Source organism: Fringilla coelebs, assembly GCF_963513975.1.
Source record: "Fringilla coelebs genome assembly, chromosome: 2".
NCBI lineage: Eukaryota > Metazoa > Chordata > Aves > Passeriformes > Fringillidae > Fringilla > Fringilla coelebs.
Window position 1 is genome coordinate 88134415 of NC_140029.1, and position 18430 is coordinate 88152844.

The window sequence follows — 18430 nt, forward strand, 5'->3', positions numbered from 1 at the left end:
TATTTGATACAGTATTTACCCATATATTTGCAGAAGGGAAAAATTATGTTGGTGGAAACTCTGCATAAAGGAAGTCTGTAACCTATGCATAGAGCTTGTTCTGTGTTCATACTGCTACCTTCCTCTTCACCCCACTGCATTGTAAAACTGGACCAGAGGGAAAAAAACCCCAAACCAATACATCTAAAAGTGACTGGCTTTGAAATGAAAGTAAGGGATAATGGCTTACATATTGCAAATACTTTTAATGAACTACAAACTCCTGAATGATTCTAATGTCTGCTTGCCCAGATCTCACAAGAAAGCTATTACTCAGTATTCTGCTTCTTTCTGCAGTTTGTGTGTCTCGTTTGGGGGTGGGTGTGCTTTTGAATTTTGTGGGGGCTTTTGGTTGGGGTGGGCTTCTTTTGTCTGAAGGCATGGAACATAGTACTCAAACTCAGCTGTTGTTTATCCTATCATGTGGTGTTAAATTCAGCATCTCCAGTGTTTCTGTTTGGAGACAGGGGCAGAAGGGGCAATTTTTTTGCCTACTCTGCAGAGCAAAGGTAGAAAATCTGTTCCTCGCAGATTAAAAAAACTAGACTTCTTTATGGTGAGAAAGATGTCTTTGCATGACATGCCATGGGCTGGAATTTGTATGTATATTGCAGAGAGTATCCCTGTTTTAACATGTAATACAATGTGAATTCCTGGTCTCCTTTGCTGAAACACAAGTACTGTGTAAGCACTTAAACTCGTGGGGCCTGGGGGGGTGCCAGTACCTGTCCTGCAGCAGTGCCAGCCCAGCTTGGGCCCTGCAATTGTCACCAAGCAAGGGCTGCTTGGAGTGCTGTCCTGCCCCCGTGTCCCAGACACCAAATTCAGCACCTGCTGCTGGGTTGGATCTTGGTTAGAGAGCTGGGAGCTGCAGTGCTCTGAATCTCATGGGGTGGGTGGGATAGGACAGAGGCGAGAGAGATGCTTGGGAGGTCACTTCACTTAAAGAAATGCTGATTTCATTTGCCTAATGAAGCCTTAGGGTTGCCAGGTAATGGGGGTGATTTTCATGAGCTCTGATTGTAGTAACAGCCTCGTGTATGTGAAAAACTTATACCAAAGCACTACCCCCTCTTGTGGGAAACAACACTGTGAATGTCAACCGGGGTTAGAAGAAGAGATTTATAGGCCTAGAAAAACAGTTAAAGGGGACAGGAATGCCAAGCCAGAGTACTTATTAATCAAGTAAATACCTTGATCTGTTGCTAATTATTCCTGGAAATACAAGCCTCTGTGGCTGAAACTTTTTGCTGCTAAAGCATAGGGCCAAGTCCTAATGATAAATTTCTAATTGTTGAACAGCAGTTTTCAGAAATCTCCTGGCATGATAGTTGTATATGTTTCTGAAAGCAAAAAGTGATTTCTGTGGCACATCTATAAAAAATCTAGTCAATGGTGCATCTGTTGTTAAGTGTGAGCAGTCTTGAAAGTACCACTGTGCCCTTGTTGTTACTACATAAACTATGAAATGTATGAGATTGTACATCTGTTAAGGACACTAAACATGCCCTGTTCAGGCAGCTGAACGGATGTTCCGTGCTGTCTTTAAAAGTGGGTCTGGTTGCCGGCAGAAGGTGGCAATACTGGTATTTGTGAGTGAGGTCATGCATGTAAACTTCAACTATAAACTTCGTTATGTATGTCCTTATAGAGGAAAAAAAAAAAAAAAAAGAAAGCAGTGCTTAAAATAAACAGTTACAGTCCTGACTTTGTAAACCTCACCCGTGTGTCCGTGCGTGTGTAAATCCTTTCCGGTGCGCGGTGTTGCCGGCGGCGGGCGGGCGCTGCCGCCGCCCCGCCCCGCGCTCCCGCCGTGCCCGGCGCGCAGCCTGGGCCCGGCCCGCCATGCGCTCCGTCAGCTACGTGCAGTGCGTGGCGCTCGACTTCGCCGGCAGCCTCTTCCCGCACGCCATCTGCCTGGGGGACGCCGACAACGACACGGTCCGAGCCCGGGGCACGGGGTGGGGCCGGCTGGGGGTGCCTGCGGGGCCGCCCCGGAGACAGGGCCAGCCCGGGGCTGGGGAATCGCCGAGCGGCCTGTGCGGCCCCGGGGCCGGTGTCGGGAGGAGCCGGCGGGGCTTCCAGCGCCGGGCACACGAACCGGGCTTGGCGGGCGCCTGGTCATAACCCCCCAGGAGTGCCCCTGCGAAGGGAATGTTTGCTGGGCTGCAGCGGGTCGGGACTCCCCTCGGCATTACGTGTGCCCTGGGAGGTGCACAGCCCGAGGGGAGCCTCGCTTCTCCCTCATAGACACTCGCCTGTCACGGCAGTGGGGATGTGCTGGTGCTCTGCTGGGCACAGCAGATCACGAACAGGGTAGAGCCAAGTCTCTGTGTCTCATTTAAACCGTGTGATCGCTGGATGCGCATTGGGAGTGTTGCTGTCAGCCCCTGAAATGGTTTTGATTTGTCTGTAGCTAGGAAGAGGTTAGCTTAGCCGGCTATATGTCAGCTGTTTCTCCTCAACAGTCAAGGTGTTTTACAGCCTTATCCTGGAACGTGTCATGACTAGCAATGCAGTAGACGATTAAAGAGATTTCCCCATAAAAAGTTGTTCTGTAGGTGTGCAGGGGGTTATGAAATGCACACCATTTAAATACAAAGAAGCATGGTGCAGGAGATGGGATAATGGGAGTAGGCTCAGCAGCTTGGGTGGTTGGTGATTTTTAGAAATCTTCTTTAAAGAAATAATCACCATTCTGAAATCCCTTTACCCCTTCAGCAGTGAGACTGAGCATCCTGTGTAAATCTGTTGTGTTCTTGCACTCTCTTCCTGGGTGGTTGTATTTTTGTCATTGCCATCAATTTCCTTAGCTGATTCAAGTCAATCTAGATTGAAGGATGGGAGATGGAGTAATGATGATTGTTTTAACATCCAAACATGATGTTAAAACAGTCAGTGACACAGCTTTGAAACAACGAATGGAGAAGCAGTGGGTAAGAGGATGTTGCTCTAAGGAGCCATTCTCCATCTCTTTTATCTGCAAGAATAAAATTAGGGCTTTTATATTTTCCCAGACCCTCCATTTTGATTCAGGATTGTCTCTTTAACTCATTTTGTTTTGCTGCTTCTTCCCACAGAGCAATTTTTAGATATGAATTCTGAAATTCTTACTGTTAATATAATTGTGGATCTCTCCCTACTAACCCAATTTTCTTGTACAGCTGAATGAACTCGTGGTGGGAGACACCAATGGAAAGCTCTATGTTTACAAGAATGATGATAGCAAGCCCTGGGCTGTGCGATCTTGCCAAGGAATGGTCAGTTCTTGACACATTTTCTAAATGCTTGGGCCTTTTGGTGTATGTGCAGCCAGCTATCCTTGTCCTTTGCCTAGGGCTATGTAGGCTGGGGAGGAATGGCAGCCAGAACTGATTCTGATGTCTTCCATGTAATTATTCAAGACCTCATGTTGCCTGCAGTCCCTTGGGCTGGAAGGGATGAGCAGTTTAATGCACAAACACAGAAACTGGGCTTCTGTCCCACCTTTACCCTGCTCTGTGCACCCTGGAGTTTGCCCTAGGCTCTGGCCAGTTGTGTTTCTGTCCCTTGACTCTGCTGTCCTTGTCCTTCAAAAGGCTGTTAGGAGTTCAAGAGATTCCTTATGGGAGAGGAGGGGGTAGGGCAGAGGTGTATCCCAGGGTGCTGGGTTGGGTTGCCTTTTCTCATGGATGGCCTCGTTTTCTTTTGCAGCTCACATGTGTCCGCGTGGGAGATGTGTGCAATAAAGGAAAGGTGAGAGGAGCCAAATTCTTCCCAGCTGTGTCTGTAGGGCATGTGGGAGGTGTTCAGGAGATTGGTGTCATGTCAAGTGCTGAGTGTGGAGGAGGACAGGTTGCAGGTGCTGTCTCTCCAGGATCTGCCTTTGCTCATAGAGTTTTAGCACTACTGTTTTTAAACTGTTCCTTTGTTTATATGTAACTGGTATTTTTCTGTGAGCCTTACGTGGGTTTTAGAGAGCAAGGAAATCCATCATATCTTCAGAGAGCACTTTTGATTTCCATGTGTGCCCCCTTGTGAGAGCACCACAAGGCTTTGGTGGTTTGAGGGTTGCTCCTTTTGCTCAGTGGCTTTTGCCTTTCTTGGGCTGATGTCTGCTGTGGGCCGTGGTCCTTCTGCCACTTGGCTGTGTGCATTTAAGGTCATCTAAACAAGACTGAGACATGGAATAGTCTGGACTCCCAAACAAATTCCACTGGGTCTACTCTGACTCCTTTTGTTGGATTGCTGTTTCTGGGGGTTGAATGACCCAATGAGTCCAAAGGTCCCAGTTCAGGCACCCTGCCCAAAATACTGTAGCTGTGTTTCCTCTAGTGGGGAGCAGAGCTGATGTGGGCATTGAGAAATCCACATGTTGTTTGAGGATTGCACACATATCCACTTGATACTGTAGTCTGACAAAGATGAACAGGAAGTTTGGACCCTGCCAGTCGCAGAGAAGTTCATGTGCTGGCCAAAAACCTCCTGTTCTGTAGCAGTCATTGATCTTGATCGATCTACCCTTGTGTCTTCCTCTGCCCTGCTGTGGGACAGCTTCTGCAGTTTCTAAAAGTGGAAGAATTAAAAGGTTTTTCTCTTCCCTCACAGAATTTCGTGGTGGCGGTGAGTGCAGAAGGCTGGTTTCATCTTTTTGACCTGACTTCTCTGAATTCAAAACACCCAGATGCTTCAGGCCACCATGAGCTTGCAGGGGCAGAAGAGCAGAAGCCAGTGTTCAAGCAGCACATTCCTGCCAACACCAAGGTCATGCTCATCAATGACATTGGTGAGCCACAGAGCTGGTGTGGGAATGCAGGGTGAAGGAGTTTGTGTGTGAGACAGTGGGGAGAGAAGGTTGGGGGGACATGCAGGAGGAAATTACTGCCTTGCTGAAACTGACACTCCAACAAACCACAGCCAAGTCATGGAAGGGAGAAACAAGAACTTTAGAATTTTTCTGAGGTTTTAATGAGCTTTCATTATGGTTGGGGTCCTCAGGGATGCTAGCTATAGAAACCAGCAGAGTGGTTTCTGCATTTTTGGGCTCTTAGGGCTTGAAAGAGTCCAGCTGTCTTTTGTTCTTCCCTACAGATGGAGATGGGAAGTGTGAGTTGGTTGTGGGTTACACTGACAGGGTGGTCCGTGCCTTCCGCTGGGAAGACTCATCGGAGAATCCAGACCATGTCTCTGGGCAGCTGATCCTGTTGAAGAAATGGCTTCTAGAAGGTCAGGTAAGGAAAAAGGATGTTCAGAGCAGTATTTGTCATACAGTCTTCAAGAGGTGGCTTTTTCAAGAGAAGAAGCACAGAATCTCAGTCCTATGAACAAAACAATTGTCATGTCGATGCCCTGAGAGGAGATTTGCCCAGTGATTTTTCTGTACAGCTGGGAGTTGGTCTGAGAAGCAGTTGCTTTTGCCTGATGGGAGAGCATTAGTGGGACATACTAGTGTTGTTTTAAAGGGGCTTTTGGTAGGGAACCAACCCTTTTACTGAACTTGGACGTTTTACTTCCAGCTGAATTTGTTCAACTGCTGCTCAGCTCTATCAGAAGATTTGCCATGTTCAAATTTAGTTGCAGGGAGCACTGTAAACCTTTTGGAGTTCTTGACTCTATCTGTGTTTTTCCTCTGCTGCTGTAGGTGGACAGCCTGTCTGTGAACCCAGGCCCTGATGGCTCACCAGAGCTGATGGTGTCCCAGCCAGGCTGTGGCTATGCCATCCTGCTGTGCACCTGGGACACAGAACAGCGGGATGCAGCAGCGGGAAGGGATGGATCTGCCCCAAGCAGGTGAGGGTGTTCCTGCAGGGGTACATGAGCACATGCCACTGGCGTGCCTGTTACAAGGGCGTGCCGCCACTTCACTGTTGCAAAGCAGGGGGTGCTGTCACTGTCCTTACCTCAGTGACCTGCTGTGCTGCAGGCACCTCATCAGTTAAGCCCGCCTACACCCAAGCTTCCACGAGCACTCTTCATGTCTCTGTCACGAAGATGAATACTGCTGCTTTCCTTGTGTCCCGCTCTCTTCTTGAACTGGGCAAGGAGAGTGGCAAAACCAGCTCCCTGAGGGTTCCTTATTACTGAGAGCTAAGGTAGGGAAGTGGGTGACTTAGGTTTCCAGAGATAGGTCATCAGATTGCAGGTAACAGCTGAGAGGCTGGGCCACACCAAATACACCTGAAGCCCAGGATAAAACTGGGCTCATTCTCTTGTTTTCTGCAGATGATGCAATTGGAAATTTTCCTAATTAGACCCCTGGCAGCCGGTGCTGTAAATCACAACTGCAGCAGCCAGGATGAGCAGTGAGGTGCTTGTTACTGTCTTGGTGCTGGAAGGACCCTGGTGGGGAATTTGTGTGCTTCTGTGCTGTTCAGTGAGACTTCAGGGCAGACACAAAAAACTGCAGCAGAAGGGGACCTAGGCAAGTCCTCTTGATGTCTTAGAGAACTCAGTGGAATGGTACCCTGTTAGCCAGAAGCCAGGCCCAGATGTAGTCTCTCACCAACCTGTTCAGTCTGGGCAGATATTTTGTGAGAGAAAAGCAGCCGGGCTTTTCTAACAATAATGACAAAAACTGTCCTTTTTTTCCTTCATTGGAATACAGGCCTTGCTGATTTTTTTTTCTTTTTTTGAGCTCTTTTTTTTTTTTAATGCATGAAATCATTCTCTGTTTGTCTTTTTAAAAATGGATACTTTTTTTAATACCTGGGGTGGCATGCATTTTCTTCCTTTACCATTAAAGGGGTCAACCTGTTCACAGACTGTGGTACTGTCTGGATTTATAGAGCTTTGGAATACACTGCTGCTGAAATTGTTCTGAGACAGTCCCAGGCGTGGTTCCCTAACTTTTCCCTGTTATCTTTCTCTTTTCCCCAGCGAGGCCCCCGTTCGAGATGTGATTCTACACCAAACATCTGGGCGGATTCACAACAAGAATGTCTCCACTCATCTCATTGGTAGCATTGCCCGAGGTGAGAGATCAGCAGCTTGGAGTCTCCAGCCCAGCAGTTGCCCCTGATGGTTTTTCAGTACAGAATGAAATCAAATTTCCTATGGTAGAAAAAAAAACCTGTGAGGCTGCTGCAAGAACACAGGGATCTCAGCCTCTCTTAGCCAGCTCCCAAAGAAAGACAGTTGGATATTTGCATGTGAGCTTTTTATAGCCTTTGTCCTTCCCTAGGTAGTCCTTATCCTTCAGTCAGCACAAGAGTTTTTCTGCAGCCTCTGCTGACCTGCATTTACTCAGTTTGAATGGCTGCCATGCCATGCTCCTACAGATGTCCTTGATCCTTGCTTCTGCATGGCTGCACCTTATGACTCCTTATTTCCTAGATGCATCTCTTCCTCCCTACAGCCTCATCTTCTTTCTTGCTTTTCAGCATTTGAATCTCAATTCCTGGTGGCTCTGTGCTGCTCCTTTTTCTCCTGTGCAGCTCCAACCTCTCCATAGCTGCTTTCATATTTCATCTGTATCATTGTCCTCTGGTTTTTTCCACTGTGTTGTGTTTATGTATCTAAGATCTGCACAGCTGCCAGCTTCTCTCAGCCCAGACACACTGCTCTTGTGTCCAGACTTTTCTTGCACACTGCCACTGCTTCCCTCCTAACTCCATGTGCTCTGACCTGTGCCTGTGCACCTGCTGAACCCTCCTTTGGTACCTGTGGAGAATAAGCTTTCACTCCCCCTTGGAGTGTGTGGGCATAATAGAAGGCAGAAAACTCCCATTAGAGATCACTTTCTCTTGTGTTGCTCTGCCCAAGTATTGCCTCCTGCAGTGCTGTCTGAGAATGAATCAGCCTGTCCAGTGTAATTAGAGGTTGTGGACAAGAGCAATCCGCTGGACCCACCCTCTTCGCGTTCCTCAGAGGACCTTTCCTGCCCAGTTCCTAAGCTTGTCATGTTTTCAGCATCTCTGATGCTGCTGTGAGCAACATGGTCAACAGAGCATGAAATCAATTATTTCACTGGATATGAAGCCTTGCATCTTTTGAGAGATGTCTGTGAAAAACGAAGGCACACAGAATAAGGGATGAAGAGCAGGCTGTGAAAAAAAACTATTGATGCTGAACCATCAATAAAGGAACAGCTGAAGAGTGGCATGCTGACCAGTTTCCAAGGGGAACACAGCAGATCTCTTGGATCAGAGCCTGTCTAGGTGCTTATCGTGAGGGGCAGTTAAGCAGCCAACCAGCTGGCTTTGCTTTAGACTGATCTGCAGAAAGGGGGTGATTTGCAGCCTGGGAATGTACAGGAGGCTGTAGCTTGGACCTGTCTGTGGGCACTGGAGGTAGGCTTGTGTTGTTAATCTACTCTGGGGAAACTGCCTGCTTGCTTTCAGCCCTGCTGGCTTGCCCCTGACTGCCAGGTTTCCTGGGTTTCTCCTCAGGGAGCCAGTGCCTCTCCTATGTTGTCATCGGAAGGGTTAAATGCAGCTTCCATTGAATACAGCTCCAGTCCTCTCTCGGAGTGTCATGTTTTTAAAACTTGACCTTGCATGTCTTTTCTGTTTTTTAGTAGCTAGGTAGAGAGTTTACTGATGGGCTGAAACAGACCAGTGGTCAGGGAACTCTCCTCATCTGATTTAATTAGTGACATTTGTCACTGCTGTCCTGCATACAACTGGGCAAGGAAAGGAGGCAGCATGGATCAGCTTGGTTTGGATCTTTTTTATTGTTTTCAGGAGAGAGAGGGCATGATGTTTACAAAATGGCATCAATGCCAGTAATTTTCTTTTGCACTTACAGGCTCCAGTGAGAATAGTGGCTCAGGTCTCTTTGCCCTCTGTACTCTGGATGGTAAGTCCTGCCAGTGTCTTGGAAGAAATCCTGTGGGGCAGTCAAGGCCTGTCACTAATTGAAAGTAGGGATCCAGGGGCTCAGTGCTTTTGATTTTTAAAAGAAAGGGAACCTGGGCTTCAGAAACCCTTCAAGGTTCAGGCGAGAAAATTTGATTCCAAGACTCCTGCTGATATATTTTATATGAAGGCACAGAGGGCGCTGTGAGGATAGATGCTTGTTTATGTTCCACTCTGTCATGGCCATTGCCCCCTGCCCAGTACTGCTGCAGTATAGCTTCATAATGGGAGCCTGGTAGATGGGGTCAAGTGTCCACTATGGATTTAGCCAAGTCCATCCCTGTGCCATTAGCAGCTAACTCTTAGCAACCCTGGGTGTTGAAGGAGTAGGGCCTAGCATTAGCAAGCATCTTGCTCTCTTTTATTGTTTTCAAGACAGTTGTTTTTTTTCTTTCTTCAGGAACACTGAAATTGATGGAAGGAGCAGACAAACTGCTCTGGTCTGTTCAGGTTGATCACCAGCTCTTTGCTCTGGAAAAGCTGGATGTTACAGTGAGTATCTGAGTAAGGCTGGGAGAGATGGAGACAAAAACTCAGCATGGCTTTGTGTATATGAACTTAGGAAGGGCAGAAGGAGTATGACTCAGTTGGAAAAGGCTGGGATTATCTCAGGATGACACAGAGTGTTCTGGCTGTAGCAGTACATTCTGCACTCAGGTCAGTCTGTCCAGCTGCAACAGGTTGAGCTGTGTCTGCCTGTTAGACCCAGCATCCATTTATCCATTTGTAAACTTTTGTACCCCAGTTCTTCTTCAATCTTACTGCAAAGCTGAATGGTTTTGCTCACTGCTAATACCCTGGTTGTCTAAAAGCTCTTACAGTATATAAGGATTGCCATATAGAAGAGAGATGAGCTCCAGGTGCAGAATAGCTGGATGAGATGTCCAGAAGTGACATCTAGACATTAGTGTTGTATCTCTGAACCAGCAAGAAAGATTCTTGGCTGTCCCTGGGAGTAGGGGATACCTGTGTAATACTCAGTGCTCTGGTTCCTGCAGGGCAATGGGCACGAGGAGGTGGTTGCCTGTGCGTGGGACGGTCAGACGTACATCATCGACCACAATCGGACTGTGGCCAGATTCCAAGCAGATGAGAATGTCAGTGCCTTCTGTGCAGGTGGGAAGCCTGATTGCAAAGCCAGCCCTCACAGCATTTTCCCCTCAAAGCTACTGCTCCCATCTAGGAGACCCAGAATCCTTTTTCTGCCTGCAGTCGGGAATAATTTCCCTGTGTGCATATTGCAGAAGGCCCAGCTAGTCTTTCCTCTGGTGGCATCTGGGAAAAGTAATGGTGAGAGAAAGTGATGCTGAGGCTTATCTATGGTCGCTTGGGGTTTTTTCCTTCTCATTTTTGGAGGTGCCACAGTGGTCTCTTGTCCTCCACACTGCTCTTTGAATTTGCAGACTTCTAAGCTGCTCTTAAGTGGAGATAAGGAGCCCGTGAAACCAGCCTGAGTTTTGGCTTTGCTCAATCCCTTCTCTCAGACCTGCAAGAAGCAGCTTGCAAATCCCCAAGCTTCATGCGGTTCAGAGACAGCTTCTTGGGTTGTCTCAAAGGGACTTTGTATACCCAGGCCCATATCTCTGCCCAGGTGCTTGCTGTTTTCTGGTAACAGCTTTGGTACCTCATCATGAAATGTCAATTATTTGCTTTCTCTTTCCTTTTGGAAGTAGTCACATCTCCACACTTCTGCTTTCTGCAGGCCTCTATGCATGCAAAGAAGGGAGCAACAGTCCCTGCCTTGTTTATGTCAGCTTCAGCCAGAAGATCTACATCTACTGGGATGTGCAGCTGGAGAGAATGGAGTCCACCAACCTGTTGAAAATCCTGGATGGTGACCCAGAGTTTGAAAGTCTCCTTCAGGAGCTGGATGTAGGTGAGTGCGGAAGGAGCAGAGGACGTAGAGAAAGATGGAGGATGAGATGGCAGATGATGTGCTGGAAAGCAGAGTATTTCTTGAGGAAGAGGCTTTCACACTTCCTGGTGAGAATGCCTAACAACTGGTTTTCTCTCTTTTCCTTAGACAAAAACGATGTTGATGCTGTCAGAAACCTGATTCACAAAACACTCTATTTTCCTGAGAAATACCATCTCAGCAGCCCCTCACAGGATCCTGCTGGAACAGATTCTTCTGCCCACTGCAGTGGCATCCAGGATCCCTTATAACAAGAAGGCTGACATCTTTAATGCCAGCACAAGCTTGTCTGCAGCTGGGATTTGGCATCTGATGAAGATGACTGTTCTTTCTCTATCTTGTAAAAACAGGAAAGGGTCTACAGGCTGTGAAGGGATGTTCTTGGATGTAGGCTTGCCTGTATGTGGTGGGTTGGTTTGCCTTTAGATGAGGCAGCTGCAAGAACAGAAAAGGCCAAGGATCCTGCACATAGGCCTTCTGTTGCCAGTTTCCATATTCCTCACTAGCTAAAGTGCTCCACTGGTCACTGTGAAGGAGCAGTGAGGTCCCAGATGGAGAGAACAGCTGAATCAAGTCCCCATTTTGACCTATTCTTAGAAGTACTTCAGTGAATACTTTTGAGTTCTTAGCAGAATCACAGAGCAGGAAGTGGAGATGGAGGAACTGAGTTAGGGTGCAGGCATGGGCCTTCACTCCCACCTAGGTGTATTTAAAGTAGAGCCATGCACTGTGTGTCTTTGCTTTGCTGCTGCTCTTCTGCCAAGCAGTTTCTCTCAAATCACTGGTTATGAGTAGCTGGAGACATGCACAGCTTGCACTAATGAGGTGTGGAGAGATAGCAGCTCCAGCAAACCCAGCTCTGGTCAAGAGTCATTGCTTGTCTCCATCTTCTTGGGCAGGGTGATCCCAGAGAGGGCTGTGACTTATCAAAGCAGCTGTGAAGCAGTCAGTAACACCAGTCTGACTTAACTGTGGATCTGTGGCACTATGAGAGCTTGGCAATCCCACAATAAGCAGTGGAAATGCCACTCTTGCCTCTTGTTGTGGAGAGTGTCATGCTTTGAGTCCTGCACAGCTGAAAGAGGTGGGCTGGAAGTGATGTCCCACTGGCTGGCATGAGGAGTCTGGTAAAGGGGAGCTCATTTGCAAAAGCCCAGGCATGAACCTTTCCACATGCTGTTGTTGCTGTGCTTTTCCTCTCTTAGCTTGTCTCTTGCCTCACTCAGCTTGTTAGGAAAGGGGCAGCAGGCCTACCTGCTGGTTTGCATCGATTATCCCCTCTCGCTTGTGTGATGTTTTATTGGACATGAGTGATGGATGAAGCTGCCCCTTCGCCTTTACAGCAGCCTGAGTCACAGCAAATACAATTCAGTGATCTGGAGCAAGTGGCAGCATTTAAAGATCCTGCAGGCGGCTGAAAACCTGCTGTGCTCTACTCTGCAAAATATCCAAGGGCAGCCCTAAGTGGGAGAAAGTGCTTTGTGTAGAGAAAAGGAGTGTCTTGCCCTTGGCTGAAAGTGACTGTTGCTGAAGCCGCCTGTGTGGTAGAAGGGCAGCATCTTTACATAATAAGCCTTTGCTGTTCTTTGCAGTTTCCCTCTGTAGATTTATATAAGCTTTTCAGAGGACAGTGCTGTCCTCTGCATTTGGTGGCAGTGGAAGTTGGAGCATGGAGCAGTGAAATTGTGTGACCTGCTCTGTACCTGCCAGCTTGCTCCTCAGGCCACTGTATCTTCTGACTCACTGACTGCAGTAGAAGTTTCTCTCCATTTTAATGGCCTTGCTGATAAGCATTTTTAAATGTTCCCCTGTCCTACTAAGTGCTTGTGTAAAGCTGAACCCTTCAGGCAGGACCTTTCAAGTAATAATAAAGCTTATTTACAGTGGTGTTGAGAGCAGCAAGGCTGGAGTCTGTGAGCTGTGGAGAGCTGATACCACTGGGATCATCTACTCGTGGGCTAAAGCGAGGAGTTTGTCTTGAAGTTTGTCAGACCTAGACTGTAACCTCAACAAATTGTCAGCTCTTGTGACACTGAGATGTGCAGCCACCCATCCCAGCAGGAATCATCACCATTGCTTCTGGCAAATAGGGCCTGGCAGGGAAACAGGATGGCCTACACTCATAACAGAACAACTAAGTGCCGTCTGTCCATGCCAAATAGAAACCTTTATTAGCAACACCAAATATAAACCTTTATTAGCAACACAAGCGCAAGGGGCGTACAAATGGGTGCATATGGCTGGAACTGTGTTATGCAAAACAAACTTTGCTGTACAGGTTGAATGATTTCCAAGAAAGGAAGGTCAAACTGATCCACTGTTGGACTATTAATTGTTGACAAAGAATGGGAAACGGTTACTGAGGAAGAGATGACGTTTTTCTAAGAACCATCTTTAAAAGAAAATGGGGCAAAAGCCTTGCAAGTATTGTGCACCCCAACCCTCTTTTGCTGGCCTGAGGATAAAATTCCTGTGCAGGCCCAGGCAAAGCACATTATCAAAAGCAGAGGTGAGAAAATACAGACACTACAAAAACATCTGTTCCCCAAAACTTTTCAGCTCTTAAAAACCATTGGAGAGGAAAAATACTAACATTTGAGGGCTTCCCCTGACAGTTTTATATTGCGTGCAGCACATAATAACTTGCAGATACATTTTGCTCCTGTGCCCCTTGTGCACAAGAGAAAATGAAAACTCTGCAGAAGAATTAAGTGAACATCTGTACGGTTCCTTGACCAAAAGATGGCTTTCCTTATTTTTTCCTGCCTTGAACTCCTAAGTGCCAAATACTTCCTGAAGTCTGTTATTCGGGCTACTTCCACTGGCAACAGTTTTTCTGTGAAGTGTCCATCTTCTCAGGGAAGGAGCCACTTAAGGCTCTGTCTCTGGAGTGATGGAGTTACATTATACTTTCTTTGTAACTAATTGTCTCTTTGTCCTTGCCAGCCGACACAAAGCCACAGAGTTGGAATTAGAAGTGGTTCCTTCCCACACAGCAGAAAATGTTTGCTGTATCCTTCTCCAGCAGATTGGCATAACCTGCTGGTGCTGGGAAACTTTTCAACAGGGCAGCATTTGCAGGACACCCTTGTATGTCCTAGTGCCAGCACACAGCAAGCGAGGAGTCTGACAGTATTCTCAGGCACTGGGGGTATTTGCAGATAAATGATTCATGGCTTTGGTTCTGATGCTCAATTTACTAGCGAAAAAATAAAGGGAGGGGGTTGCCTTATTTTCCTGAGATGTAATAAACCTGCTCTCCATCCCTGCCCTCATTTTATGGTCTTTCTGCTATAATTTAGTTATTTCTATAACTCTTTAGGTGTATCCTGGCATGTGCCAGTGAAGTCTCTTGAAAGGAGGATTGAATGCAAAGGTAGGTATGTGGCTCAATGGTCATCAATGCCATAGCTCACCTGCTGGTAGTGAAAAAAGGAGCAAGCCTCTGGGAATATGGATGGCTGCAGCTCCCATTCTGTTCAAAAGCAAGTGATCCCAAACTCATGGAAGTGGTCCTGATTTGCGCTTTGGCAGAGTGCATGTTCTCAGGAAAGACAAAAGTCCTTCTCCCCACCCCTGGGTGTATTGCACACTGTTCCAGAGATTTGCCATGGCAGGTGTTTCCCTGTAGACTTTTCCACAGCTGCTGTGCCCACTCTATTAGAAAGCAGCTCTGATAGGAACTGACCACCAAGGTGGTTCAAAGAGATTATCCCTAAAATAATAGCATTCCATTTTTTATATTGAAGGGACAGGTCTCATCACGAGGAAGCCAGTGTTGGACACATCCTGTGCCTATGTCCTGCTCTGAGCTGGCAGTTTGTACTGAACTTCTGCTTTCTGTATGGAAGTGTTAGCATTTTTTGATTTTCAGTGAAAAAGACCTTTAGATTATTTCTTTGTTCCCTTTATCTCCCAAAAGCAATAGAGATGACTGGAATTGGGAGTAGGGAAGTATATCTGTAAAATAGGCTTTTCCAAGAGAAAACTACAATTAAGACAGTCTTCAGCCTTGCCAGCCCACTGAAAAATTACTTACTGTGCTTCCCAGTGTTGGAAGACTTAAAAATGACCATGTTTGTAGATGGGAGTTGAGTTGGCTTCTTTTGAGATGTTGTAAGTCCTATTTTACAATCACATTTTAAAGCCAAGACTTCCTTCTTTCACAATGGAGGTTGTGCTTCAGATGTAATGACACGAAATTGCTTTGGAGAAAGAAAAATATCTATGGGCTAGAATTCAGAATACACATGTCAAATGTAGTAACTGTGTCATTTTATGCCAAGTAACTTGGGGAGATGAAAACCCACCAGGAGCTGTGTTGGTGAGGAAAGCAGGTACTGACCTGTAGGATTAGACTGTGATTTAGTGAATGGGTTGAAGTGAGGTGTCTGCCATGGTATCATGACCTGCAGTTCTCATTTAGTCATATAAATGGATTTTTTTTCTGGAAGTTCTGCCTGCAGCAAAGCTTGATGGGAAAGTTCCAAGATAAGTGTTGGCAACAGATTCCTCAATGTCTGGACAAAAGAGACTTCTACTGAGTGGATCTGTGTGTTCTACTGACATGGACAGGAGGAAGGTGAAGAGCATGTCTTCTGCCCTGGAGCTGATTTCAGAGCTGAGAAAAGGACTCACTAATTTAGTGCTTTCTTGGAAACACCCTCTCTATGGCTGAAAATTTATACATGCAGTTGTTAGCAACAAAGAGGAAAGGCTGGCAAGATTGTGGCACAATGTGGGAGTGTATTAGCAGCCAGGATAAAAGGCAAGTGTTAAAAGGATTCTCTAAAAAGGAAAGAATTCCTTTTTGGAGGAAATTTGTCACGTACAAATTTGTCGCGTTCTGCTCACCAGTGTGAGCAGAAGGAAAGCAGGATGCAAAGAAGGAGTCACTAAGCAGAGAAGAGAAGAATAGGTAGGGCTGGAGATTTTCACCTACTGTAGCACATTAATTCACAGATGAGCTTGGACTGTTAGTGGTTTGGGATATGAGGCCTGTGATCCACAGAAAGGCTTCAGAAAGGCTGGAGGATGTTCTGGATGTGGGCAAAAGCAGTTATTCCAAGACAGACCTGTAGGAACAGCACCTGGTGAGTTCCAGCAGCAGCTAGTGTGCAGTATCTGCAAGCGACAGGCAGTAGTCAAAACAGTGTTGTCAACTCAAAGTCGTGGCAGTTTTCAATAGGATCCCGTACAACACTCCTTTTAAATAATTGGAAAGATTCCTGTTGGCTTCAGTCTGAAGGCTCCAACTCACCTACACCCTGGCCTAGGCAGGACCCAGCTGCAAAACTGACACCAGGCACTGCTCTCACGAGGAAGTGGCCAGGATTTAGAGCTGTTGGTCGCCCTCCCCTTCCCATGCACTTGTGGGCACCAGCAAAGCCCAGCAAAAGCTGTCAGACACTCTGTAAGGCAGCAGAGACCTGCCTGGGCATCAGCAAAGCCCAACAAAAGCCCTGTGGTGCTCCACAGGGAAGCAGGGCCCCATATGGGCCTGGCAAAGCCTGGCAAAAGCCCTGGGACACTCTGAAAGGGTCCCTTGCAGGGCAAAGCAAAACTCAGCAAAAGCCCCAGGGCGCTCTGGAGGGAAACAAGGCCCCTTGTGGGAATGACAAAAGCCATCAGTTAGGGTTAGGTGGTTGTGGTTAGGTGTAGGGATATGTTTAGAGCTGGGGTTAGGGGTTAGGTTTTGTTACATGGTTTGGGGTTTAGAGTTAGGGGTTAGGTTTAGGCTTTGGAGCTTAGGTTTAGGGGCTGGGGTTAGCTTCATGGTTAGCATTAGGATTAGGGATTATGGTTAGGTTTTGGGATTAGGGTTAATGTCTTTATGATTAGTTTTCTGTCTTGAGTTTAAAGTCAGATGGTAAATGTTGGGTTTAAATATTAAATTTAGAGGGTTATATTAAATGTTTTGTTTTATAGTTAGGAGATGGAGATTTGATTTAGGTGTTAAAATTAGCATTAAGTTTTAGAGTTTGTTTTAGGGGTTAAATTTAGGATTAGGATTTAGTGCCTTACATCTTAGATTTAGGGTCATTGTTGGGGTTTATTGTTTGGGTTAGGGCTAAAGTCAGCTTTTGGGTTGTGATTCAGAGGGTTTTTTTAATGGCTCATAGAAATTAATAAGATTTGTAATGGACATGGTATCTGTATGTATAGACTATTTGCCCTTGTTCTACATGCTGTTTTTAGAGGGCAGTGGGAGTTGGAAACTGGGTGAGTTGATGCCTATAGCAAAAGGTATTTTGTCTATCACAAGCAAGATTTTGTCAGCAGAATTGGCCCAGGCACCACATAGACTGCAGCTAGAATACAAGATGGTTTAGTACAAGTGTGAGCTATCTAGACCCCTTGATAGAGATTTGAGAAGCCAGTCAGGCATGCGAGTGATACAAATCCAGGAGGAATTACTGCTGCTTTGGAAGACAGGCTCATGGAGCAGGCATGCTTTCCTGACTAAATGAGAGAACCATTGGTGTCACTCGAGAGATTCATGGAAAGCAGTTCATGCAGCCAGAAATAGATGCACAAGTAGAAGAGCAGCAGAGAAGTCAAGGAATGTATCAGAAGCTGCAAGATATGATGACTAACAGTAAAAATAGGAGGAGCAGATGCCAGCCACACCAACTATCACTGGCAAGTGAATCCCAAATCATATCAGCCAGGCTTTTTTCTGATGTCCTTAGCATGTGTTAAATTAGAGCACACAGCTGTAGAGAAAAGAACTAACAAAAAAAAAAAAAAAAGAGCAAAAATGCATACACATGTTTTTTGAGAAGCACAACAGGGACAATGACCATTTTGATAAAAAAGGAAGAGAGTCAGAGCTGTTTAATCCAGGAAAATAGGCAAAATGGGGTTGTCATAGCCTTTTAAGGGTGGATAAAGGTATATTTTGCAGTTTGGAGAGTGAATCAGTAGCCATGAGGCATGGAACAAGCCCTGATCAAGTGCATTTTTCCTAGAGCTAGTTAAGAATAGATTATGTCTTTTAATATAGCGATGCTTTAGTATGGAAATTAAAAAGAAATTAAAGAAATCAAATAAACCAAATTAAGTGACTCAATAATCGCCTTTAACATTCCAGATGAGTTCACAGCTCTAACCAGAGCTGCTGCTACAAATTCTCATTTGGTGCAAGAGAAGCAAAGTTGATGGGCTGTGTGATGCCAAGACTCAAGGCTCATTATGTGTCTGTGTTTAATCACTGGATTTCAGGTTGGAAGAAAGGAGCTGACAGAGCAGAAGACTTGGTGCTGTAATTCATCACAGCATTTAAACTGAGTGGCAGGATCTCAGATGAAGCAGCAGAGGGAACAGGGATGCAGCTCTAGCAGCTGGAGTGCAGAGAGGAGTGGCCCGGCCAGAAGAACAGGGTGTGCAAGTCTGGTTACAGAGTATACACCAAGAGATGGTAAGCATTGCCATTCATATAATATAGCTTAGTGCCCAGAGATGCAATGGCAAAGCCCAAGCCCCTGTCAGTGCTTTAGGCATCTGCACTCAACATTTCTGCAAGGGTTTCTTAGAACTGAGAACTCTAAAACTCTTTTTGCCAGTTTTCCCAAGAAAATACTTCTGTTCTGCTCTGAGCCAGCAAAAAGCAGCAAAATCCAGCTTCCCAGAGTACAGACAA

General features: G+C 46.3%; 1 protein-coding gene across 1 annotated transcript; it reads left to right on the forward strand.

The window, feature by feature from the left end:
- The first annotated feature begins 14 nt into the window (after positions 1 to 14).
- Positions 15 to 12676, forward strand: ITFG2 (integrin alpha FG-GAP repeat containing 2). The gene is made up of 12 exons (XM_084226553.1): positions 15 to 1980; positions 3204 to 3299; positions 3733 to 3774; positions 4627 to 4804; positions 5110 to 5249; positions 5660 to 5808; positions 6895 to 6989; positions 8764 to 8814; positions 9274 to 9365; positions 9872 to 9989; positions 10576 to 10749; positions 10897 to 12676. The coding sequence occupies exons 1-12, from the start codon at positions 1885 to 1887 to the stop codon at positions 11037 to 11039; spliced, it is 1374 nt and encodes a 457-aa protein (XP_084082679.1). The 5' UTR covers positions 15 to 1884; the 3' UTR covers positions 11040 to 12676.
- The last annotated feature ends 5754 nt before the right edge of the window (positions 12677 to 18430 follow it).

What these genes read in the sequence shown, in the direction of transcription:
- ITFG2 (XM_084226553.1), top strand. Translation starts at nt 1,885, where the DNA reads ATGCGCTCCGTCAGCTACGTGCAGTGCGTGGCGCTCGACTTCGCCGGC. An exon ending in TGTCAGTGCCTTCTGTGCAG is followed by an intron (nt 9,990 to 10,575) that starts GTGGGAAGCCTG and finishes TGCTTTCTGCAG; the next exon opens with GCCTCTATGCATGCAAAGAA. An exon ending in CCTTCAGGAGCTGGATGTAG is followed by an intron (nt 10,750 to 10,896) that starts GTGAGTGCGGAA and finishes TCTTTTCCTTAG; the next exon opens with ACAAAAACGATGTTGATGCT.